The sequence below is a fragment of the Coturnix japonica genome, chromosome 13 (genome assembly GCF_054131305.1).
Source record: "Coturnix japonica strain WE chromosome 13, WE-NBRP24, whole genome shotgun sequence".
Classification (NCBI taxonomy): Eukaryota; Metazoa; Chordata; class Aves; order Galliformes; family Phasianidae; genus Coturnix; species Coturnix japonica.
In genome coordinates, this window is record NC_140675.1 from 18,197,793 (window position 1) to 18,223,637 (window position 25,845).

General features: G+C 40.1%; 2 protein-coding genes across 22 annotated transcripts in view; one reads left to right on the forward strand and one right to left on the reverse strand.

The window, feature by feature from the left end:
- The window catches only part of RBFOX1 (RNA binding fox-1 homolog 1), a 541,423-nt gene that overhangs the window by 396,776 nt on the left and 118,802 nt on the right, over nucleotides 1-25,845 (reverse strand). The gene's annotated exons all lie outside the window — the stretch shown is intronic.
- On the forward strand, nucleotides 19,014-22,169 carry LOC146758706 (uncharacterized). The gene has a single exon (XM_085514518.1). The coding sequence runs from the start codon at nucleotides 21,509-21,511 to the stop codon at nucleotides 22,127-22,129; it is 621 nt and encodes a 206-aa protein (XP_085370644.1). The 5' UTR covers nucleotides 19,014-21,508; the 3' UTR covers nucleotides 22,130-22,169.

Consider the following 25,845-nt stretch of genomic DNA (forward strand, 5'->3'; position numbering starts at 1 on the left):
GCAGTCCTATCGAATATCCAAAGTGCTATTTAGTATTAATTCTAAATTTTATAAAACCTATTATGCTACAAACACAATGAAGCAAAACATATGTTGTGCTGCCTGGAATCCTCTACTCATTTTACTCCCCTAAGTCTTTTGGAAGAAGCGTTTTAGCAGTTAAATCATAAAATGTACTTTTAGCTTTGTTTGCACAAGGCCTGTTTGTTTGCATAGATTATTGCTCTGGCAAGAAAGATATTTGGAATATCTTTGAAAAGGCTTTTTGGAACAAGAAAATATCCACAATCAGTAAAGGTTGTCCTTGTAGAACACACGGCAAAGATTTCCAATTTAAACAGAAATTTTTGCAGTCATATCCCATTTAACTCTGTTGATTTACAACTCATTATTTAATCAGGGCACAAAAAAAGAGAAGTGCGCTGGAACAAAATGCTATTGGTACTGAAGGTCGTCCTCTGAATAACATGAAACAAATGTTTCTTAAAGCTGCCTTAAAAAAAAAAAAAGCCAAATTACTTGAAGATCTAACAAAATAAATATTGTTATTGAAGACAATTGAATTTTCTAGTACTTATTCTAAATACATTATAGAATTAAAATTGATTGAAGAGATTTAATTTTCCTTAAATAGATTGGAGCAGCTGAGAGGGTGAAGAAAACGTGGTAAGCAAGTTTCCTTAAAAAAAAGACTCGCTCCTCTGGATTGAATTAACAGGAAGGACGGTGTTTGTTGCAAGGTCTGTACAGCTGGACACAGTGGATGCTGCAACACCTTCAGCTGTGCAACTGCCCCAAGAAAGAAATGCTCGAACCACAGATTAACTGAAGTGGGAAGAGACCAACTGAGGTCTCCGGTCCACACTACTGCTCAAAGCAAGGTAAACACCCACGTGGGCAGAAGTAAATCAGAGACATGACATCTTTTGCTGCTTGTGACACCTAAGGGTCTAAAATAACGGGAAATCACACTGCCTCGAATTAATCCACCAAATGTAAATAATGCAATGAGGAAAACAAACATTTCAAGTCAGTATCTAAACTTCATTTCTTCTTGAATTTCTCAGCACTGTTCATTTCCTAGTCCTGTGTACTGGGCATTATTTTCAAATACCAAAACACCAGAGGAAATGAAAACCTCTTCAGGATACCAACTTCTCTCCAGCACAATGTAGATCATACCTACTTTCCTCTTAAGAAAAACAGTTCTCTTTATCAGCTCATCAATATCAGCTATTGATGAAGAGAAAATCAAAATGGTATAAACATTTAGACTACAGTGTGCCATGCTGGAACAACTGTTAACAGCCCTCAATAAATCCCTGGAGCATCAGCAGGCACCTGGCAGCCTGAGAATATCCGAGTTAACTGCTGGATCTTCCCTTGAAGCATCCCTGGAAGAGTATTTCAAAAGAAACTGTGTCAGTTTCTGTTTCCGAGAAGCACAGCCTCCAGAACTGGGCATCTGTCATTATGATTCTGGAGAATATCTCCATGGAGCATGTTGTAAACTGCACCGTACAGCTTGCCGATACAAATAATAATGGTGATGTAATGAATTTCACTTTCAAATATATAATAAATAGGAGCTCACGGATGAAACTCAAGAGCTTAAGAAAACAGAGAGAGGACTACAACTGCTCTAACACTGACAGGCAAGGCATGCCAGATGCCAAAGCTGCTGAGAGCAAGAGCCAGTAAGACCTTGTAAAACTGCTTCTGGCAGCAGCACTCTGTCCAATGCATTGCTCAATAAATCTTTCTATATCTAAGTACAAGCATGTATTTAATTTGCCTGAAGTCATACAATAAAGTTTCCCCAACACAACACACAGCACCATTGCTTTCCAGATGCAAATTTCTGAAGACATCTCATTTTTAGATACATCAAAATCAAATCATTTCTAAGCTTGTTTTAATAGCGATCCGCTGCCTTTCATGTCTACTGTACTAATGTCACAAGCTTGAGATTCAGGGTCCTACACAAGATCTGCTATTTTCAGCACTTAAAAGGTTAGTTCCTGGATCTTAGAGCAGTTTTTCTCTGTCTGTTCCTCTGATTCAGTAAAGTAGGTCACTGTCGCCTCAGTGCCTTCCTTTGATTCTACCATCTTGTCTTTTATTTAATTACTACATAGTGGAATGATTCGCACTGCTCGCAGTGCAGATTAACTCATACTAGTCTGTCAGCAGTAAAATGAACCTCAAATAGCACTTTCGGTGGTAAATGAGATAATAGAAAGCCATGTTTTACAAGCAATAAACCTCAGCAAACATAGTGAGGTTTTTCTGTGAGTCATCGTGATATCATGTTTGTATGTCAGTTATACTTGGCATAAAATTTCATCTTCAAATTAAGCATTTTCCCCAAAACTACTGTTGTGATTTCCTACACCGTTTTTTTTCTTAACTACAGCAAACACGAAGAGCAGCATAAAGCTGTTGAAAAAGCCACCCTTCTGTTCACTGCACTCAAATTCCTTTTTCCTATTCCATTTACAGTATGCCAAGTATATTAGTTTGTATTGCATTGATTGCTGCACCTCTTCTGTAGACACAGGGCTATGCAGTTGTTACCTGAGATCAGTAACACACTGTTTAAGTAAAATGCCATGGAGACTGATATTGAAAAATAGATAAACACTACACTGACAGTGCCTCCCACACCTGAGTTTGGTGAATTAGGCTGAAGGGGGAGAGGGCAGCTTGGCTCCTTGGCCCATTTTTATCCTGGCCTTTATTTGAGAATGACAGCAATGACAATGTGCAGAAAATACAAGTCACTTTTGCATGTAGGCATTTTTGAAACGGTGACCCAGAAATCAACAGTTCCAGTCCTACTTACTGAGCTAAATTACACTGCAATGAGTATAAAAAAATATTTGGAATTGCCCAAATTTATTTGGAAAAACAATACATTCCCTAAGGAAAAAAACAGTCCTACCTGGTCCTGCCCTTCTCCAATGCAAACAGAAAATAATTCTAAGAGCAAAGAAGTACATGAAACTGCAGAAGATCAAATTCATTCCATAAGGTATCATCTCACGGGAGACTAAAAGCCAGCTATGAAGCAGTCTGCTCATTAATTTATCTGGTTTGACTACATAATGCCACGTTCAAATCTGGGACACAATTTGAACTGGGACAAGTAGTCATTAGTTAACCCAGTTTCTGTAATTTCACCTCAGACGTGTAATTCTTTTCCTAACAGCAAATATTTGATGACCTGCCATAAGATGCAAACAAAAAATACTTTGGAAAGTGTTGTATCTTCTTCTTTGCATGGCTCAGTGAAGACTAATGCAGGAAAAGAACTGAATGTGAGAGCAATATCAAGGAAGGGCTCTTAGGAGTGCATTACCACGCTTATGTAGCGACAGCCACAAAAAGACCGCAACATTTATCATACAGTTTCATGTATAAGATCAGAACTTATTTCTCTGCTTACCTGGCTTCCTCCCCCTCTGCCAGGCAGCCCACACGACCTTGCAGTCGTTGTGGATTCCAGCTCTCTCCTGAAGTACCCATCAATCATGTAATTAAAGTCTTTTACTCTCACTTTAGGACTGTAGCCAGGTTGAGACATATGTTGCTTAGGCATCTTATTGAAACATTAATTCAAGCACAGACTTTTGTTTACCTCATCACCATCACAGGAAATTTTCATCCCCCCATCTTCCAGCTATCGTATTTAAACACAGCACATATGGAATGTAACAGAGCCACCAACACTGAAATCTATTATAGTTCACAAAAATTAAAGGTAGTGTTTTGTTGTTCGGTTTAAAAAAAAAGAAAAAGAAAAAGTCACTGTTCTGATGTGTCTCATTTTTGATGACACCCTGGCCAGTTCAGAATTAGTGCTCACAGTGATCACCAGTGATCAGAGCTGTTCTGAAAAGGAAGGGAAGCTGCCACAGAATAAGAGCTCAGCTGGATATGGCCGTGTCTTACACCAGCCATGGGGTTTTGTGACCAGACTGCAAGGCACACATAACTACATTGAGTCCACATCACGGGTTGCAACACAGGAAAAGATTAAAGGACAGTTATGAATGCACGTGGAGCTTTCAAAGTGCCTTCTGCCTTTGCAGATGCATTAAGTGATGATGAATCAATGCTTTATCAACACTCAGAACTGAACACAGACTGAAAATTATGACCAGACATTACAATAAAAAAAATTTCCAGTGAGCCAGATGTCAGAGCTGCCATATCTGGCAATGCACAGCAATAAAGGCTGCCAGGGTGCAATCTCCAGCACTGACTGACAACAATCTGCAACCATCGGCACATCTCTACCATCCGACTGAAAGTTGCATAGCATATTAACAACAAAGCAGTCCCTGAGAATCAGAAATTAAGCACAGTTTATAATTGTCATCTGTTAAAAAAAATAAAAAATAAAAAATCCTCTCACGTTTATCTTTTGTCAATGAAAGAGCGAACTGCAGTATTCATATAATAATTTCTACCACACAATAGAAGCATTTAAGTGCACTCTGTCAACTAAAATCTAAAAGAAGATATGATAAAGGATGAGTCAGCCTGAAAATACAACCTGCAGTGAAGGCCGATATATTTCCCTCTTACAGCACAACTGCTTTCAACTTTTTTTTTTTTTCTGGACTTTTTATTAACAAATAACATGTCTGGTACAGTGCGTTTTCATTTTCACACATTCGCTTAGATTGAGAACTATGTTATTTCCATTCAACACTTTTCACCTCTTTACCATCACCAGCACAGACCCAGGCTGACCAAGTAATTCAAACAACATCTGCTTGCTCTGAAAAGATACACTTTAACAACAAAAAGTCCTTATTTAACAATTTTTGCTTGGAAGGAGAAAGATCTTTTTATGTGCATGCATGCAGGAGTTGCAATAACGTATCTGAAGAGATGATGATACAAAACAGTGCAGTACTGCAGATAAAGCAAGTAATTGTCCTAAATGATTCAAGGAAGGTACCACATATTGGTAGTCCTGTGTTATATACAACAATGTGCTCTGAATTCAGTGAAATAAGAGATCTGGGAGATCATCTCCTTAACAAGGCATTTCAATTCTAACCAACATGTCATCTCATTATGAACGATGAGATTTTGCAATAAACACATTTGTTTTGTATCTATTGTTATTTTTTAATGTGAGTTGCTCAGCTGTTTAAATAAATTAATTCCAGACATTCCGCTTAAATAATGATCACAAACAGTTTAACATTTCTTACAAAATAGCAAACTCAGAAGCTTACATTATTGCTAATTAAATACTTCAGTATTTACAACACTGTTTTGGTGGAATGAATGCAGAACAGTGAGCCAACCTATGCCATTCTTACTCATTTTTTCTACCTGTAGAAGCCGTGTAATGCTAAGATTCCTGAAGAAGGGCACCACAGCCATGCACATCTGGCTTGCTGCCTTGGTAATGCATTGTGTTAGAAACAATTACCTGCCCTAACTTCACCAATTAGTGTGAAGAATGAAACCCATTACATTTACACTAGTAGGTACATGGGAGTTTTCGTAACACTCTCAAATACATACACAGTGTAATGCCTGGAGGAAAAACAAGATTTAAGCAAAATTTACAATACCTAATTGATTAATATTAGCCAAATACATCTTTTGTGAGCCTTCAGTAAAGCCCATTTTACTGCTCTGTAGAGCCAGCACTCCATGCATGCACCTCAGTTTACCACCTCCTGACAACTCTTTCAGGGATGCCATCTGGATACTGTCACTTTATCTGCTCACCTCTAGTGAAAACAATAGGAGCACTTAAAAGTCTGGTCAGGAGAACCGAACAGGAGCAGTAAATGGGTTCTAAGATAAAAGCCTACGTTCCAAACTTCAGCTGGCATACTCAGGTTCAGCACAGCTCACCCAGTTCCTACTAGAACTTCACATCTAGAAAGCAGGTGCCCAGACCTCAGGCTTTTGAGGATCCCCTGGATGCATGAGAATTTCAGCGTGACTATCAGACATCAGACTTCACTTACTGCACATTTATTCCTTTAAGTGGACATATCTGCCTTAGCCACATCTATTCATTAGAGATACACTTCTTGCCTCCATTCACGGCCTCATTATTCTTACATAGACACTACAGCATTCAGTTTGCCCACCCAGAGTTTCTCTATTCCTGTCAAATGAAAGAGCAATTTTGAAGAATACCAGAACTACTGATCTGCCTTTCTTTTGTGGGTTTTTACATGTTCAAACTCCTCTGCTTCAAAAAGTACAAAGTCTGGTGGTTTGATTCTTCTGTACTACACTGCAAAAAAGACAGCAACCTGAAGAAAGAACTAAAATACAAGAAAGGAAGAAAGAGATGGAATTCACTTGTGTGGAAGGAGTATGGAAATAAATACAGACTACCAAGAAAAGAGATAAAAAGTGTAGAAATATCAAGATAGGCAAGAGACAGCAAGAGTTACTATAGAAATGAACAATAGAAAGGTGAGAAAGCTTTAGGAAGATACATATATAAAAATACATATTTAAGTACATATAAAGCAGAAGATAATAGATATTTAGAAAGGATAACAGATTATATATAATAATAAGCTGGAGAGGGACTTCTTGCATGGGCTTTGAACTAGAAGAGTAGAGATTTAGATTAGATATAGGGAAGAAATTCTACACTATGAGGGCGCTGCAACATGAGCTGCTTTCTACCTGCCCAGGGCCACACTGGATGGGGCACCAGGCAGCCTGGTCTGGTTTGACTGGACAGGCTTTAGGGTCCCTCCAAGCCCAAGCCATTCTCTGATTCTACATTCTATATGAAGTTATGGTATTCGGTCTCAAAAAGGAGGCCGGAGGTGGCCACATAGCATTTTGCTCCCAGGGCTATTATTGCTGTTGAAACCTTCATTATTCCATGTAAGGGAAAGCAATAACAGCATCAATTTAGATTGCTCTGCAGGTAGACAGTCACCAGAATGATAGCGTATACAGAAAAACGTTCAGGAAAATGAAATTTACTTAAATATTTTCACAGGTTTGAAATGAGCTTCAAAGTCATTATACCTACTAGGACCTGCCAGTCTATGCAGTTAAGTTTTAGTGTTTCAGCATCACACCAACAGCATTACAACTCCTCATTACTACACGCAGTCTCACAGAAGTGAATCTTCTGTTTCCCTCAGAGATTCATTCCTGGCTCTTCCCAGAGAAGCAAATCTGAGGATAGAGGAGGGGTGTTGCAAAAGTAACTGGCTCTTAACTGCAAGGAGGGCACCAAGAGCTTAACCTTTGGGAGCAGGAGAAAGCACATGCAGCAGGATCCCTATGGCCAAACGGAAGCACATTTCAGGCCATCAGATGAGGGTCTCTACAGAGATCTTACAAAGAGGTGCAGAGCTGGGTCATACGGCACCCAGGTCAGCTCTTGTTCCAACCTGGCTTGTGGTTCAAGGATGGCTACAACAGAAGAACTGATGTTTGTCTCCTTTGGGACACTAATGGTCTTTTGATCAAATACTCTGTTTCCGTTGAAATTCACATGAGAAGATCCATTCTCACTGTGTCTAGTATGCATATGAGTCACCCAAATCACAAAGTGTAAGTTACTCGTTACATCTGATTCAGAGTTATACAAACATGATGACAAACAGCAGCAGAGAGGAAGTTTCTACTCTCTGAAAAAGTGACAGAGAGGGAAATGAGGCAAAAACCAGAACATCTCAACCAAGGGAACTGTTAATGGCTCCCTGTGCAGATGTGGAGCATCACTGGTCCAGCTAAACCATGCCTTAAACAGACAGGGAAGGTATCAGAAAGCAGCTACAGGCTGGGTGGGAACTCAGCCTTATTGTTCCACACTCTTAACAAGCATATAAAGGCAGCAGTGAGATCCTGTCTGGACACGAGTGGAAAATCGGGGCAACCAGTTAAATTATTTTGAGACCCAATTAAATTAAATCATTTGAATTATATCTTTAATCTTCCACATCAAAAACATTTACAACTAGACAATATAAACCCCTACTTCTAGTGTAATTTATTGATTTTGCAGATGATTCTGAGCAGTATCAGTCTGAGTTAACAAATAATCTTGTCAATTTATGAACATAAAAAGAATTTTTCAAGCACCCTGGAGATCCTGAATGAATGGCAAGTTTGTAGATTATCAGCTGCCTTTCTCAATTGCTAAATATAATTAAACTTAGAACACTTGAAGTAAAAATGGAAAATAAAATTTCTCCTGAGCTTTGCACTGTATTTTCACGCCCGTGCTGACTTAACATGTAATATATCATCAAAGCAACATTACACTGATGATACAGAATTTATGAGGGATAACCTGTGTCTTATTAAATAGGAAGTTAAAAGCAACAGGGGAGAACAGTAGATGAGCACATTAGCAATGTATTCCCATTTCTAGAGGCTGAGAGAACAAAGTGCGGGGTTTTTTTAAGAGGAGGTCTTGGAAAGGGAGATGTAACTGTTCAGACAGGACCTGGTTAGTAACATGCATGTATGAGAAACATGCATCTTTTTCAGCAAGGCTGCACTTTCATCCCCAAGCTTGTATTAATGGTGGATGCTGCCTTGATTCAGGTGCAAGACCATGCATTTGGATTTTTTGAACTGCAGGATGTTCACCAGGGCCAACTGCTCAAGCCTGTATAGGTCCATCTGGACCGCACCCCACGGCTTGTTGTCATCAGCAAACTTGCTGAGGGTGCACCCAACCCCACTGTCATTGTCACTGACAAAGATATTAAAGGCAATCAGCCCCAGCAATGACCCTTGGGGGACATCACTCACAGGTTGATAAAGCAGGACTTGCCCTTGGTGAAGCCTCGGTGGCTCTCCTGTGTGACATCCTTGTCTTCCATATGCCTTAGCATAGCTTCCACAAGGATCTGCTTCATGATGTTTCCCAGCACAGAGGTGAGATGATGCACCAAACCTCTCTACACACAGAGCAGGTGATGTTTCAAGGCTCCACAATTGCAAACTGAATGCTAACATTAAAATTTAATTCTATTATCTCTTGGAGGTGATGGGAACAGTGCGTGGAAGAGAAAGGAAGAGGTGCTTATTGTGATGAGAATTAAGATGTGCAGGAGCAGCAAAAGTTAATTATGAGCTCATTCAATGGAAGACATACAACATAACTAAAAAGCTTAAAACTGACTAACAAAACATAGCCAGGAGTTAGGAAAAAACAAGAAATGGAATTCTCTGTTCTTATCTCAGGGACATTTGCTTTAGGTACCTGGCCAACAAGTAAGATAGATCAGAACAGAGTATATTACAGCAAAACCACAGTAACATTACCAAGGTGAACCTCCAGTTTAGATTTGTGCTTACACTGCAAATGTGGGATTGCAGTGATGTGAAGCCCATGAGCTTCACTCTCAGCCTGACCCTGCAGCACTGCCACGCAGCACACTGCCCAGCGGGAGTTGCACACCCCCAGGCTACACACCTCTCCTTCTCTGCCAATTTATGGAGCACTCAAAATGAGCAGGAGCCCTGACTACAGAGTTCTGGCATTCCCTTCGCTGGGAAAAATCTGTATGCCAGTGTGAAGCTAGTTTTCAAGAAAACCTGTCAAAAAGGAAATTTTCTATTCCCACTCTGAGACATATGTCCCCCTGCTATGCCTTGTAATGCGTCCAGATTCCACTTTTATAGTGCATGATTCATGTACTAAAGAAAGCATCTTCACAAACAATTATTTAATAATTTATGATAACTCCCCAGCAAAAGAGGAGAATAACCAGAACCGTCTAAATTTTGCCTCATTGGATTCATATGTTTATGAACCAGAGGAACTTAAGTGTTCAGGGGAGGGCAGAAGAATAATAAGCAAGCAGTACCCAAGGACCTGGGAGATCAATCCTCTCCCATGTATCTTTCTGGATACCCATTACCCGTACCTGTGTGAGCCTGTAGCACTGGATCCATGCATCTCCATCTGCTTCTCTAGAAGACAGCATGGTTCAACTGCAACCTCTTCAAAACAAACCAGCAAAGTAAAATGGCTCAGAACAGCACCAGGTTACATATATATAGTGAAAGGAGATGAACCTGGACAGGAGTCACATAGTATATTTTCTCCTAAGTGTCAGCTCGTGTCAAGGTCTTGAATCATGAGCTCAGCTCCTCAGAGAGCACAGCTCCCACCTCCTTGCTCAGCATGGTGACTTGGCTGACTCCAGGCTACAGAGCTGACAAAGAGCGGCTGTTCAGCAAGAAGCCAAGATCAACATGAAAACACACTCGAAACTACAAAACCATCCTATGCTGACTAACAGCACATCCCGATCACACAACTTTCTAATGCCTGTTTAACTACAGGAGCTCAGAGTGGCATGCATTTATTTACTGGCACATGCCTTATTAATTTACCAAGATCTACATCACAAAAGAAGCAATTTTGCAATGCTATATTCCTTGGTCAACATCACTCCATGCTGAAAATATCTCAAAATGATATTTATTATTTAATATCATATAAAGACATTAAATTTTAAAGCTTTTCCTCAGGCTTCGGTATCCAATGGGAATGACAAAATTACCTCAATTCTGGAAAAGGAAATTTACAATTTCAAAACATATCGACTGTCCTGAAATAAAACAAAAACAAGAGGAATGGGATCGGTATGCACACAGAGTACTACGGTAGAAAGGCTGGTGAGTCTGAGGACACCTCATACATACAAACTGTCACTAATTCTGAATGCTGGATGCCCAGAAAAGAAAAAAACCAAACACCTCCCCATCACCAAATCAGTACTGAGAGTGACAACAATCTTCCTGTCCATTGCACAATTCATACCTAATTTATGGAAAATACATGAATCTAATTTATACTTCCACCCCCCAACCCACCCACCCCTTTCTGGGCAGTGCCTGGTTAAGAGTTGCAATAACAAAGGCGAGTGCTGGAAAGCCATGCAAAAGCAAGATCTTGCAAAGAAGCTGTTTGCATTTAGTGATAGACAAAATGTAAATGAAAGTGTGTCGATACCCATTTCTATAATGCTGCTTACACAACTATTCCGATACATGGATTTTACTGTTTCCCTTACCCATATCTTCACATTCTTAATGTTATATCTCAATAGATTTTCTCTGCTAAAAAACACTTAATTTGGCTTTTTTCCTCCCGTGACTGACGTTTATGTATGACCTTGAATTGAATGCCATTGTAGCAAGCTGCCTCTCACCATGGGAGTTCTCTTTTTTTTATAGTGCTTGAGCGCAGTGTCTTTGATTTGGTAAAGCAGCACTTGAAGAGCTTATGCAGCACTCAGTAATTTTCTGCAACCACAGAGGTTTACAGTTTGTCCAGGCTTCAGCGGGAACAGCAGTATTTTACACACACATAATATCCTTTTAAGAGAACACTTTTCAAAGGGCTTTGAAGATGGTGAGTTTCACAACCCCCACCAAAAGGTGCTTAAGGACGATGCAGGCGTAGCTGCAAGTCCGGATGGGGGCTGGAATCATCAGGCATTTAACAGTGCACAAGGAAAACAACACACCCAGCTGACAGTACTGTGCCACTCGATGTTTAACAGACTTTTTTTTTTTTCTGATATGGAACTACTTTACTTGGACAACTGAAAAGCAACAGCATCAGTACTCACAGATCCCATACACAGCTCCCTGTTTTCCCCAACTAATTGCAGCAACTGATGACAGAATCCCAGCAGGATCCAGTTTCATTTAGATGCCTTCCATAAATTTAGTGGAAACACCTTCAATTCAAAGTCTCACCCCACCTCGGTGCAATTCACAAATAAAAAACTATCACCATTAAACTAATGAAGTTGTCCAGAATTTCAGAGAACTGCACTGTACCTTTTAGTCAAACATACTTGGATTCAGATGGTCTGCTTTGCAATCAAACATGAAATAAACTTCTTTATTTTATAGCAAAAACAATTAACATGATGCCACTTGTATGGCACTGTGCATAGAACTGAAATGACTGAATAAGTAGTGATTAAAAGACATCTCCTCTCACTGTGTTTTCCGCTGTGTAGCGGTTCTAATTCAGAAGTACATTATCCAGACAAAAAGCAAAATAAAATTGGAGCATGGGCTGCCTAAGCCTGTCTTCAGCCGTCTCACTTACATTTACGTTACCAGTGCACTTGGCAATCTATCAATCCACTGTTCTCTACTGTGTCAGACATCAGAAGAAACAGAAGTAACCCAATTACCTCACGCAATTGGTTTCCTGTTTCCATTGCCATTAGTTATCTGCAGATTCAGCTTTCTATCCAGCAAATTTAAAGGCAAGTAGAGTGTCTGAATAAAGGCTATGCTTTACTTGCTTCAATCAGACCTACAAACAGTGAGGTCCCTACACCTTAGGAGGAGGAGGATGAGCTATGCTGTAGATGCTGTGTTCCCTCCTGACTTTCTGTGAGCTGTTTGCATATCAGAAACCAGGATGAAGGAATGTTTCAAACTGTATGAGTCTCATTTAAAAGGAAAAAAGCTCTTCCATCTTGAGATTCTGCAATTAATTAAAGGAATAATCTCACAAAATACGCTGAAGGAGAGAAAGCAGAATGTGGTCAGCTGTCAATCTGGATCCCGTCCCTTTGCCTCTGCACTGGTGCTCCCTTCAGCCCTGGAATGGAAATGAATTCACACGATGGAGCTTCACATGCCACTTTTCCTTCAGTCTGTGATCATTCCCCATTCTCTTTCCATATGGGCAAAATGCTCCTTAGGTTATTTAGCAAACTGAACTCCATAAGATGAAAAGGCAATGCAAGAAAGTGCATCATTATTCTAAGAGATTTGTGTGGGTGTTATCAAGCTGCTGGTCAGTTGCAATAGTGACTCAAGCTCTAAGCAGGTGGAAGCTAAGCACGTATTTTTAACTCTTATTTTAATGACATCTTCCTCATTTATGTCAATCCAAAACACGAGTTTTGAAAAAGGTAAAAAAGCCAACCAGACAACAAAAACAAACAAAAACCTCCCCGTTGATTCTACAACATTAGGCACCAGACCTCTTTAACTTCTGAATTATCAGTTATTGAGCTCAATACGATAAGCCTTGAGGCAATGCACAGAGGTACCTCAGAGAGAACACAAGAAGGCACACATAAATCATTAAAGAACTACTGTGCCTACCATGGAAACAGAGACTCTTCGCCACCCATCTGAACTACTGTACAAACAACCTGAAGATAAACAGGATTGCTCTGCTACGTGTGTGCCATAAAACATATTTTAAGTGTTTTTTATTATCTCTGCAGCTTTACTTCGTACTAAGCCTACAGAAAGAATGTGACAGAGCAGTAAGTACTGAGAGTAGCCTTTACAGTTAAAAAAAAAAGGGCAATTATTATCCCCAATTCACAGAGCAAAATGGAAGCACGGAGAAATAAAGTGGCTTTTCACTTTTATCTAAGAATACATACCACAGTAATTGCATAATTCCAAAGTTTCTAATTCATTCTCTGGCAAAAACCATTTCCTTATGCCATGCAATTACAAGGATGCTGCATGCTTATTCATTCTCTCAGTTCCATTATTAGTCGAAAAGCACCAGTACTCAACCAGTCCTGCAACAGCTGTCAGCACTCAGTAGTGCCAAAGCCCTTTCCACACATGACTTCCAGCAGTCAGTGTGGTTATCCCTCACAGAATCCACTCAGTGCAAGCCATACCAGGTGTGCACTCTAGGGCATGCAGGTGGGAAAATAGCAGACAGGGATCTCTGCAGCAATGTAACATTTGTCTTTTCGAGAGTATTCAGGAGCGAAAATAACCAAATCTCTGATATTGTGCAGACTCTGGAAGTCATTGGGTGAGGGTGGAACAAATACCCAGCAGAAGGAAAAGAATGTTAGGCAATGAACTACAAAGGCTTTTTTCTTTAAACATTACAAATTACTCTGAGGATGACGTTTTTCAAAGAATAATCATAATGAAGAGAACTTCCCAGCAAGTTTTCCATGTATTTATGATATTTAATTTGTAAATAAGCATTTCAAGGGATAGAAGAGACCCTCAGCTGAGATACTTCAAAAAAAAAAAAAGTCCTTGCCTCCAGAATGTGGGACACTTGCAATGTTAAACAAATTATACATCATAGGAGTCACAGCAGACAAATTAATTTGCACAGGTTATCTACCTTGCAGCAGCTCCACAGATTTTCATGGCTTGTGAAACGCTTGAAAGGTTTGCTACAGCCAACCTTCTCCCTCGTCTCCCTTCCCCGCATTATTCCAGTTTATTCTTGTATATAGGTCAAATTTTCATGCAGAAAAGACCCATATCTTTCTGTGATGTATAAGGCCACAGATGTTAAGTTTTTAAAGCTTCACCAACCCCATGACAATTAATTTAATTTCACAGAAAAGTCTTTAAATAGATTCTCTTTGTAAATGGCATGAGATACTTTGATATAAAAAAAAAAAAATCCCACTTTCTGCAGTGATGTAGAACCGCTGATTTTCAGGAAGCATCTGGTGTACCCGATTTTCTACAGTAACCAAACATACCTATTTATCATTATTTGAGAAGTAAGGGTGAATTTGTGCATGCATTGATGTTCACTGATAAGTCAACCTCTCCTTAATGAGACTGAGTAACAACCTATTGAGTAATAATAATACCTACACGTTCATAATTTTGCGAGTGAGATTTTTAAGCACTAAGGATTTCTGTAGCGTGCCTTCAGATTACCTGGCATGAGTTAGAAAGAAACAAGTTCCAGACACTACAATTAAAAGTGATGGTTTGGGTAAGAGAATGGAGGACAAAACCCAAAGACTCTTGAGAATTATTAACTTTTTAACACAAAAACACACACACAATAAGATAACATTTATTTATCTAGCTGCAAAATTGCTGCTACAAAACAATGAAAATTGCTGATCTTGGACTTGAGTTATGGCTCATAACGTTTCAAATAACTTTTAGAAACTGCCTAATTTCACATTGATTCAATTTAAGACTCACACACATTTATACGCTGCCTGATGGATTCTTATTAGGTAAGCTCTAAGTTCTGAACTGCTAAGCGGAAAGCTCTATTGAAGTATTACAGAAATAAGAAAGTATTAAATGTGAGTATATGCATACTGGAGAAAGAGTTCCCAGTCATCACTTTTCCAAAAGGCATAAAATATACAGATGGTGTGCTTCTACCTACTTTGTGTATTTCCAGATGCCAGGTATTTTTCACTTAATTGACAATCTGCTAACCTGCTTTAGCATTCCTCCTGAATCTGAAGAGCAATGGCCAGATGGAAGAACACAAGCGTTTCTGCTGCGGGCCTTGAAGCACTACAGTTCTATGGAAACTAAATGTTGGTGAGATTCATGAAATAAGACCCACTCCCAAAAATACAAGAATTAACACACAAGTGTAGATCGGATGTCCTTCTTTTCCTTTCTCCAGTAGGAGTCAAAAGTCTTCCTGTCCTGGGATACAGGAAGAGAAGAACCATGCAATGAATGACTCCCACAGAAAAGGGAAGCTCAGGCACTCAACACAGAAGAGGCACCCTTGAAAGAGTCACAACAATGATCATCTCAAGCTCTGCTTCAAAATATAATGTGAAGTTACCTTCACAAAAGCTGGACTTCAGCTTAAGCTCAAGTGCATCCATGTGTCTTACAGGCTTTTTACGTTCCCTAAGTTAAACATGGGAAGCTGTTGCCAAATGCACTTTGGCATAGAACTTCCTAATGGTCAAAGGACCACAAATATGTGCTTGAAAGAAAAAACATGAAGCTCATTTTCTGGAATTCTACATTCTTGTTCTGTAATTATTACTAGTTCTATAACACGTACTGTTTGAAGGTTTTCTTGTAGTTCTATTATTAAATACTGCAATAAGAGTCCACCAAAACATCTCAAGAAACTTCAGGAGATAAAGCTCCACGTAATCAAAAGTGAAGAACTGAAGATAATTGGTCATCACTTCTTGAAATGTTATATATTACACTTCAAGAGCATTGCATTATGCTCCGATTAACACATGAAGCATAAAAGTCAATGAACTGAAAATCTTAGGAGCTTGCAGTTGTGCTCAGCTACCTCAGTGTTGAGGCACGTACTAAACATATTGATAGGTATGATATTGCCCAGAATAGATCCATAGAGAATACAAGATTACCACTTGCAACACGTCGATCACTGTAAAAAAACATTGAAATTTTGATGGAGGGGAGGAAGAAGAAAACCAACAAATCGGCAACACTGCTTTAAGTGTTATGCATTGAAGCCACAATCACTTTATTCAGTTTCAGAAATTCAAATGTTTTCCTGTTGATCAAGTTATTAGGTTTGGGAAGGTACACAGGAGATGAAAAGATTCATAAAAGAACACAGATAATATGAAACCAAAGTGGTATGGTAATTACTTCAAAGTATAAAATTTAAGATATGAAAATCATAGGCATAGAGGGGTGTATAAGTTATGACAGTGCTAAGCTATAAAAAACATCTGTTGTGTTGATAGAGAATGAAAATTTAAATAAAAACATTTCCTGGTCTGCTAAGCTGTAACAATATTCTTTTGTTTGTAATCCCTGTAATTTAACTGCTTGACAACTTCATTCACCCTTAGTAGCAAACACAGATATTGATTATCTCCGAACATCCTAACGACTGGAGACCGGGACACCAACCATAAATGTAGAGTTTCTGGTTCCAAGTGAAATTATAGCCTGCCCTACAAGATTGCACAATAAATCAGAGAACAAATCAGCCAACATAGGGCTCTGGGGTCACTGAAGTGATGTTGACACATTACAATAATGAGAACTTGAAACACCTCATGCCCTATTGATTTTTAAGTTGAATCATTGCCACTGCAGGAGATTACAAGACTGTGTACTGGAATCATGACCCACATGGGAGAAGCTGATGAAAAATACAAACAATTGCACCAAAATAGTTCTTTACCTGCGCCTATTATAAATGAATACCCTTCCTTCTCCCCAGAAGGTCTCCGTTTGCAATTCAATGAGCATTTAACTGCTTAGCCATCTCACTTAAAGCATCCTTTCCTTTCTAGTTCCTTGTATATCTCTATTAATTATGTATGTAAAAGATGCAGATGTAAAGCCACACTTTAAGACACCCCACAGAAACTGTGAAATAGATAAACCAGTGCACGATAAATGCTTTTTCATGTCAAATAGCTTTTGTGTTTCATTTAATAGCAAATTATTCTACAATACCAAAAGAACAACAATCTTAATAATAAACACTGAAGCATTTCCAACCTTGAATATTCCATGTAAATATCAAAAGTGTGTCTAGTAAACAGTATTTGAAGCTTTGCTTTATTCTTGCCAGCAAAAAATTTTAAACATTACTACAGTGTTCTTAATAAAGTGTACCTTTCTGGCAGCTTAAAAAACAGAAGGAATGGGCTAGTAACATAAGGAAGTGAAAGAATAACTCTATGAGGAATTTAATAGCCCATGGCAAACAGAAGAAACCTTCACCTCTCAATGAACTTAATAGGGAGAGGAATTAGAAGTTAGTTAAATCTATCCTAAAGAGCTAAGTTCCTCTTAGACTCCTTGAAGACATGTTTTTAAGCTCTGCGCTTGGCATTTTTCTCTTTGGGAGGGAGGGAGGTGGAAATCTCAAATTGTTTCTCCAATAGCAAATTGTACACATCAGCTGCACTGAGCATCATAACAACATCAGCAGTAATCATTATTACAAGGGGAAAAAACACTAAAATACTTCAACAGTAGCACTTCCTGTGGAATAACTGGAGGGTCTACTGGCAATTCTAATTACCAACAGACAACACAGGAACTGCAGTACATGACAAGCTACTATAAAAGCAATTTTTCCCTGGAACAAAACTTCCCATCTTTTGCTCCCCTAACAATATTGGTAACAGTTGGGAACTGCAACAATACCTTTAGTGTATTTTGCTAATGTTGATCTAACTTAATTGTCTGGAAGAATGTAATAACTTTCACAATCATTTAACACTAGGCAGCATATCAGGTCTCCTTTTACCATTTTCATCAAAACTGAAGGGAAAAAAAGTAGACGGGATAGTCTATTGAGAAAGAAGTAACACTGAGGCTTCTTATTTTTTAAAGGAAAAAGAGAGTCAAAATAAATACCGACAGATGGTTGAGAGCACCAGAAAGTTCAACTCTCTTTACCGTGAAAGAACGTGCAATGAAAATTAACAGAAAAGCAGAGGGACATCACTGCTCCCTCTGCAACCTGTTAGTATTTTTCCAAACACAACAGGTAATATATATATAATGGTAGAAATCACTGTCAGAGTGTGTTACTGAAGTTGAGTATCCATAGACATTTAAAGACTGTTCTAAATGGAATTGTGATATTTTCATATAAAAAACTTGTTTCCTTAGGAATTAAACTCATCTCCTCAACATGGAGTCAAGACAGAACTTATGGGGTGCTCTAGATGTGCTTTTGGGAGAGCTGCACAGATCTTCATCTGAATTACCTGGCACGCAATGCCCCATCCTGCAAAAACCAACAGAGGTATAGAAATAAGCTCAAATCTGATTAAGGTGTTGTATTTCTCCACATGGGGTTCTCTGTCTTTTTCTGGCAAAGCTTTCAGAAACAGCTGATAATTCACATCACGTGACTTAAGAACTTGGATAAATTTGTGTGGTTTCCATCATTTCCTTTGCAATACTGAAAAAGATACGGGGTTCTTTAGTTAACCACAAGATGTCACTGTTGCTAAAATCAAATTTGAAAAATGGCATATTTATCTGAACTGAAAAAAATAGAATGGTGAGGTACTGTTAATTTCACATTTTGTTTGTTCCTTCAAGGATATCACAGCAGTGATTAACTTAGCTGGATGATTCGACATCTTTCAGATTGTCCGAATCCAAACAATCTGATCTGAACACAACCAGTTAATGCAAAAACATCATAATACTGTCAATATTAAAATACTTCTGCTATTTACTGACTCAAGAGGTATCGCTGGACTAGTTTTGTATTCTTACCTCCTCCAAGTTTATAAGCCTCATTAAGAACATCAATGCATTATTATAGCACATTATATTTCTAAAAAGGATAAAAGTCTGCCCACATGGCAATGTGGAATTTGAACAAAATAAACTGCATGACAGGCCCATAAGGCTGCTGAGGCATCATACCCAAATGGGGGAGGGAATCCTACCATAACCTGCTCCATGACCCTTCAGCACACGTCTTTTTGTCGTCTATCATTTTAAAACATAAAAAGCACTTCCTAGAAAATTCAGACTGATGCAAGGGCTGAACCTCATTCAATCCTGTCTCCCAGTCACTCGAGCTGTACAGAGAATGGAGACCTGAGATAACAGAATTCCTGTAAAATATGTCCTTTATACCTTATAACTAAAAATCCAACCATATAGATCCTTTAGAACTGGATTTTGCTTGTTGCCATACCACGGACAAAAGATTCAAACTTTTCTTGAACACTTGCCTTCTTTTTGATATATCAGGACCATTTTTACTCTATAATCCCTTTGTATTCCTCACTAGCCCACTGTGCCCCATATTTGGGGTATGTTAAAAGTCAGACCACATCACCTTCCAACTTCACACACTATAATGTGATTCATTCTTTTATACTGCCATCACTAAAAAGTTGTCTCAAACAGGGGGATGGGAAGTAGGTTCTTGTAAAGTTCAGCTCCTGTGAGTGTTGGAGGCTGTTTAATTTGTTCTAAAAAGTCCAGAAGCAGATCTATGAATAACCACATAAGGAATAACAAATACACTTCCCTCACCACATTCAAGCTTTAAACTATCAGAAAAGAAAGCAGAAATGAAAAATACTACAATAGGTAGAGGTGTTTTATTCAGGCTTCCTGTCTCACCATCTGTATTGACATTTTTAACACTTCATCACAATGAGAAATTAGAAAAGGAATCGTAATTGTAAATATTGAATATGACTGCTACGTTTTCTCATTCCCTCTCTCATTTGTTATAAGATACTGCAGTGTATCTCGTGTCTCTCTTGTTAGCATTTCATAGAGCACTTCCACAAACATACGTTTGGTCTTGTTCTCAGCACTTTGTTCTGTCACCGCGACAGATGGCTTTACACTGAAGCATATGAAAATATTAAATTCTCCATAAACCTGTTGAAGTATGAAATGTCTGCAAGTAATCACTATCTTGGCAACTACTTCTTTAATACAGGTATTACAGTGTACTATGCAGTGTTCCCATACTGACTTCAGATTTGACATAGCCTGCTCTAAACTCAGTTCTCACTCAGCTTATTTAGTAGTAGCACGGCTTGATTCAGAATGATGTCACTTCTAAGCAGAAAAGAGCATTTTAGTTATTGTCTGTCTGATTACCAATGAGCGATAAAATCACATTAGAAAGATTAAATTTAGTCACATCAGGTAATTGTGTCAGCACATGAAGGAATCTGGAGCACTACAGGACTTGGTTTGTTTCTGTCTCCTCTCTGACATTAAGACAGATGTGATATTTATTTTCAACAGCTGTTGGTAGAACACTGTCCTCGCAGACTTGATTCCAGATTTCTCTCACATAATTTTCTATCGTATGGCAAACTGGCCACTAGCTCTGCAAGCTTAAAGAGAGAGCAAAGAGGATGTGCACAATGCTTATCACTCTCACAACACCTATACTAAACCAAGAAAATTCACTTTCAGTTTGCAAACCAGGACAAACGTGAATACTCCTTAAACATATATTAACAAAACAGTCTTCAAAGAACCTTACAGCTCATCTAAGGTTGCAAGGCAGCATGGGCAGGGACACCTCCCACTGGGCCAGGCTACTCCATGCTCCGCCCAGCCCAGCCTTGAGCACTGCCAGAGATGGGGCACCACAACTGCCTTGGACAGCCTGTATCCAGGCTCAGAAGTTCTTCCAGATATCCAACCTAAAACAATTCTCTTTGTCCTATCACTTTGCTCATGATAAAGTACTCGTCTTTAGCCTTTTCAGGCTGAACAGGCTTCCCCAGAACAAGACCAAGCAAGAGTCTTGACACCGTAAAGTCATGGAGTGTGACATCACCGGGCAATGGACTGTGACCTCACAGCTCTCCACTGCTCATACTGGGGCGCAGCAGAGCCTGGCCCAGCCGAGCTTGTTCCTGGTGTCTGGCTGAGCACGTTGGCGAGGTCTAGAGACCCAGGGAGGCTTTCTTGGTTTGTGCTGCGGGGTTTTGGGAGCTGTTCTCAGTGCCCAGCCCCACCACATTGCCTGTATTTCCCTGGCACTGCCTGGATCAGGCAGCCAGGTCCCAAAAAGCGCAGTCGAGGCAGAGGAGGTGAGAGATGGGGGGTCACATCCCTGGGGTGGCCACAGGGTTCAGGGAGCTGCTAAGGCTGCATCTACAGCCAGCAGGGAATGGGGTGGCTGATGGACCAGGCCACAACTGCTGCCTACCCCAGGACACAAACTGACTATGGCATCTCCTTGCAGCATTTGGGACTCACTCCAGAAGGGTAGCACATTTCCATCTCCTGCTGCCCAGCCCAGAACGTGGCCATGGAGGAGCAGTTCTGTGCCATCTGCCGAGACGCAAGACCTGACACCTACGTGGTGCCCTGCGAGCACCACTTCTGTCTCCGCTGCATCCTGCAGTGGACCTTGAGGAAATTCACCTGCCCGCTCTGCAGGAGGCTCATGAGCACCATCCACTTCGCAGTGCGGGCAGATGGCTCTCTGCCCTGTGTCATCACGCTGCCATCCGAGTACGAGGCAGAGAGCCACGATACATCCTCCCTGTGGGACGTGGCCGCCCCGCAGCCCGCTCCATCGGGCAGCCCCACCGGGCACGGAGAAGAGGAGCTCCCCGGCACGTCCCACACGGCTCCAAGGGATGCAGACGCCGGTCCCAGCCTTACACCCGTCCCCGGGGAGGAGCACGAGCCCCAACGGGAGGCAGCAGCGGCACCTTCAGCCCAGGCCTGCAGCAGCAGCCCCCAACGGGAGGCAGCAGCGGCACCTTCAGCCCAGGCCTGCAGCAGCAGCAGCAGCAGCCCCACCGCTGCCCAGCGGGGCAGGGACGGCTTGGCCCGCAGGTCCGGCCGCCCCAGGAAGAGGAGGGCCCGCAGCTCCTGGAGCACTTCGCAACCCCGAAAGAAGCCGCCCCCGCGGCACCATTAGCAGCATCCATCGTTGTTAATAAATAACATTGAGAACTACACGGCTGTTCTGCCTCGGTTCTACTCGGAGTAAAACGTGCAGCACGTGGGCGCTGCCCGAAATGGCGGCTGCTGTTCCTGGATTCGGGGCACGAGGGTTGTTCAGTGTCTCAAGTTCCAAAGCAGAGAACTGCTGTGGCCGGTGGCATAAATAGAGAAACACAGAATATCCTGATTTGTGAGGGACTCACAAAGTTCACAGAATGATAGAACAGCTTGGGCTGTAAAGGATCTTAAAAAGCACCTATTTCCTACCCCCTGCCACGGGCTGTTAGCCAGCCACCAGATCAGGCTGCCCAGGCTCCCCATCCAGCCTTCAACCCCTTCAAGTCCTCTCTCTTCACTCAGTGTAGCCCAGGAAAGCCAAAAGGTTGGACACCCACACTGAAACCCACAGCCATTGAATTTTAGTGTATTTCAATCACAGGGAATCACACTGTTGACCGGCCACCAGCTTGATGGTAACCCCATGTATATGATGAGTCTTTGAGTTCAACCCATCAGCCAGTTGTTCACATGCTTGCATAAGCTGTCTGCTGGACACTCTGTATATCAAAAGCTTTGTTTAAACCTTCCAAAAACCAACATCCTTAGCCTTCCCTTGGTCCACACAGTGGGAAAGGTTGTCGTATGCATGCCTCCTATTGCACTCTATCTCAAATTAAAATTAGGCCCAAGAGAAGATCCAAAATCATACCAGAAATTTGTAGTAGGCCACTATATTGAGAATTCTACTTTTTGGTGGGAAAATGTTTGTAATACTGAATCATTGCCCTCCCTCACTTATGCATAATAATCAAACAACTGAATCAGAGCTTTGGTTAACTTCATGAAAAATACATACTAGAAATAGGTCTGCTGAGTGGGAAGTAACTTCAGTTTTTGAGACTTTCTACTAAAGTAGAAGGAACATACAGGAATAAGATAAATTAATTCTATATTATGTCTTTACATGTAAAACATGTAAAGAAAACATCTGAAACTTCCCTAAAAGCTTCCAGTGACAGAAATCCCATAATCTTCCTAGTCCAACTAATTAAATATTAAGTAGTTTTACTAACAGCAAGTCTTCCTAATACCTATTTTTTCTCTTGTTGCAATTAAAGCCCATAGATTCACGTCTTCCTCACTGCAGACACGGAGAAGAAAACATCAATGCTGTTACCTCCAAAAAAAAATAGAACTTTAAAATCTCTTCAAAGAAAAATAGTCTACTGCCTGTAATGTTGAGAGATCAAATAAAACATCTGATACTAACTCGAGTCAAATTTATTCTTGTAGTTCTCCTTCATGCAGGAAACTAAAAGGGAAATTTCTGAGTAGGGAAAAAAGGGATGATTCCTTTTAAAATGCCAAAATGAAACACCAAAGTTGTAACGCTATTACTTTCTTTCCATCCATGTTACCAGCTTTATTAAAATATTGATAAAATTTGTTAAATTTCTAAAATAATTAAAAAGAACCCTCAGCCTCCCAAGATTTCTCTGTCTTTATGCTTCACAGACAGAAATACTTGGAGAATTAAACATATATATCCTGCATGCCTTTTTAAAGATAATTCCCCATAAGAATCTCAGATCCCTCATCTATCTTTGTCTTCCGTTATCTTAATGGACACAATGCCCTTGGCTCCTCTGTAGTGCTATAAACTTGTAGAAAATAAGAACAGCCATTATTCATTACCTAAACAGAATTGGATAGAAGTTTCTGGTATAGATTTGGATCACTTTCCCATAGCTTTTTTCCCCTATCTCCCCAAACTATAGAAGCATTTTCCATTTCATCACTATTGTACTTTACTTTCAGTTCAGAATTACTGAAATAACCTTTTGCTTGTCAGGTCCACTCAGTTGCTAATACAGGATCATAAAGTAATTTGGGTTGGAAGGAGAATATCCAGGAATAGACCTTCAGATCTTTTCTAGACGTAGATGTTTTAAACTGGTCAAATAGATCTATAAGGAATAGAAACACTTGGCTAATCAACATCAATTCACCAAAGGGAAATAATGCTTGATGACTCTGGTAGCCTTCTATGATGTCATGTCCGAGAGCAGGTCTATGTCATGAGAAGAGAGCAGTGGATGTTGCCTACCTTGGCTTCATTAAGGCTTCTGACACTGCCATGGACAATAGGTTGGCCATGAGCAAGCAGCGTGTGCCCTTGTAATCAAGAAGGCCAATGATAATCCAAATTGCATTAAAAAGAATGTGGCCAGCAGGTCAAGGGAGGTGGTCCTCCCTCTCTACTCCACCCCAGTGAGGCCATATCCGGAGCACTGTGTCCAGTTTTGGGCTCCTTGATTCAAGAAAGATAGGGAACTTGTAGAGGGGGTACAGCAGAAGTCCACAAAGATGACTTGGGCCTGCAGCATCTCTAGCCCCCTTCAGAAAAATGTTAAAGTTCCCATCATAAAAATAGTTGAAAACGAGTTAATTCCAAAATATTCAGCTATGTTTTTAATTATCTCTACTAAAATGTAAGTACATAAACAAATGGTGAACTCAAGAAAGCGTTTGCATTTGATCCTACTGAGAATAAAATATTTAAGTAAAAACTGCAGGTGCAAATGCAGAGCAGGAGAGTTTCAAGAGCTCTCGAGATTTGGAGGTGTTCTATTTTGTCAGCACCCAAAAGAAGAGAACAGTTTAAAGTCCATATGCATCTAAAAAATATTGGAAGCCTATTACATCAAGGCAGTAAAACAGGCTTCCTGTCATGCTTAATTGCTTCAACTCATAACCTTGTGCTGCAGAATGTGGACGTGGCTGCTGACTCAAGCAGTTTCTGCATTTTAGTACTTTAAAAAATGTTGTTGTGTCCATGTGTTCATGTAAGACACTGAAGAAGCCTCTATGATACCAAATACTTTGTTTGATATTCCTGACCGTCAGAAAATGTTCACTCTCCAGAAGCCTTGCTGTTGTGCATGACATCTGTAATTAACTACAGAGCAAATATAAGTCTCATATCGCAACCTGATGGAAGATGCCACGCTGGGCTCTAATTTCAGTGACAATGATGAGAAATCTCAGCCTATGCAATTTAACATGGCTAACTTAAATGCAATGAGGAACAAGCATTATCAAGGCAAACATAAAGCAAGAATGCTTACATTCTGGTCCCCCAGAGCAAACATATTCTCACACTGTCCTAAGTGAAGATAAGTAAAATAAAAGCAGCAACTGAGCCATGTCATTGAAGGCACCAACTGTGCAACTATGATGTGTCCCGTGTCCAAAACGATTTACTTAAATATTATCAAAAATAACAAAGACTCATGGAAGCGTTTGTGATGCCCAAGAACGTCAGGTAATTGTTCTAAGCAAAGCTCCAAGAGCCTTATCACTACAGCAGACTAAAAGCTTGCAAAACTGAAGACTTGCATGAAAACGTTATCAACAAATATTGATTCCCAGATAAAAGAACTAGAGAAGTTACTGGTTCAGAGTTATCAACTACAGAACCTTGCTAGAAAGCCATGCAAAATGCTTTTATCCAACCATTCTTAAGTCATTCTCTAATTGCTGGTATTTAATAATGCTGAAAAACTTTCAACTCAAACTTTGCAACTCTGTGCTTGGAATGAGGTATCAATCATTTTACTGACATTTCCTGAGCTATCAGGTGGATCTCAACCATCCCAACTCAGATGCTGAGAAGGCAGTAAGTAAATG

What these genes read in the sequence shown, in the direction of transcription:
- LOC146758706 (XM_085514518.1), top strand. Translation starts at nt 21,509, where the DNA reads ATGGAGGAGCAGTTCTGTGCCATCTGCCGAGACGCAAGACCTGACACC.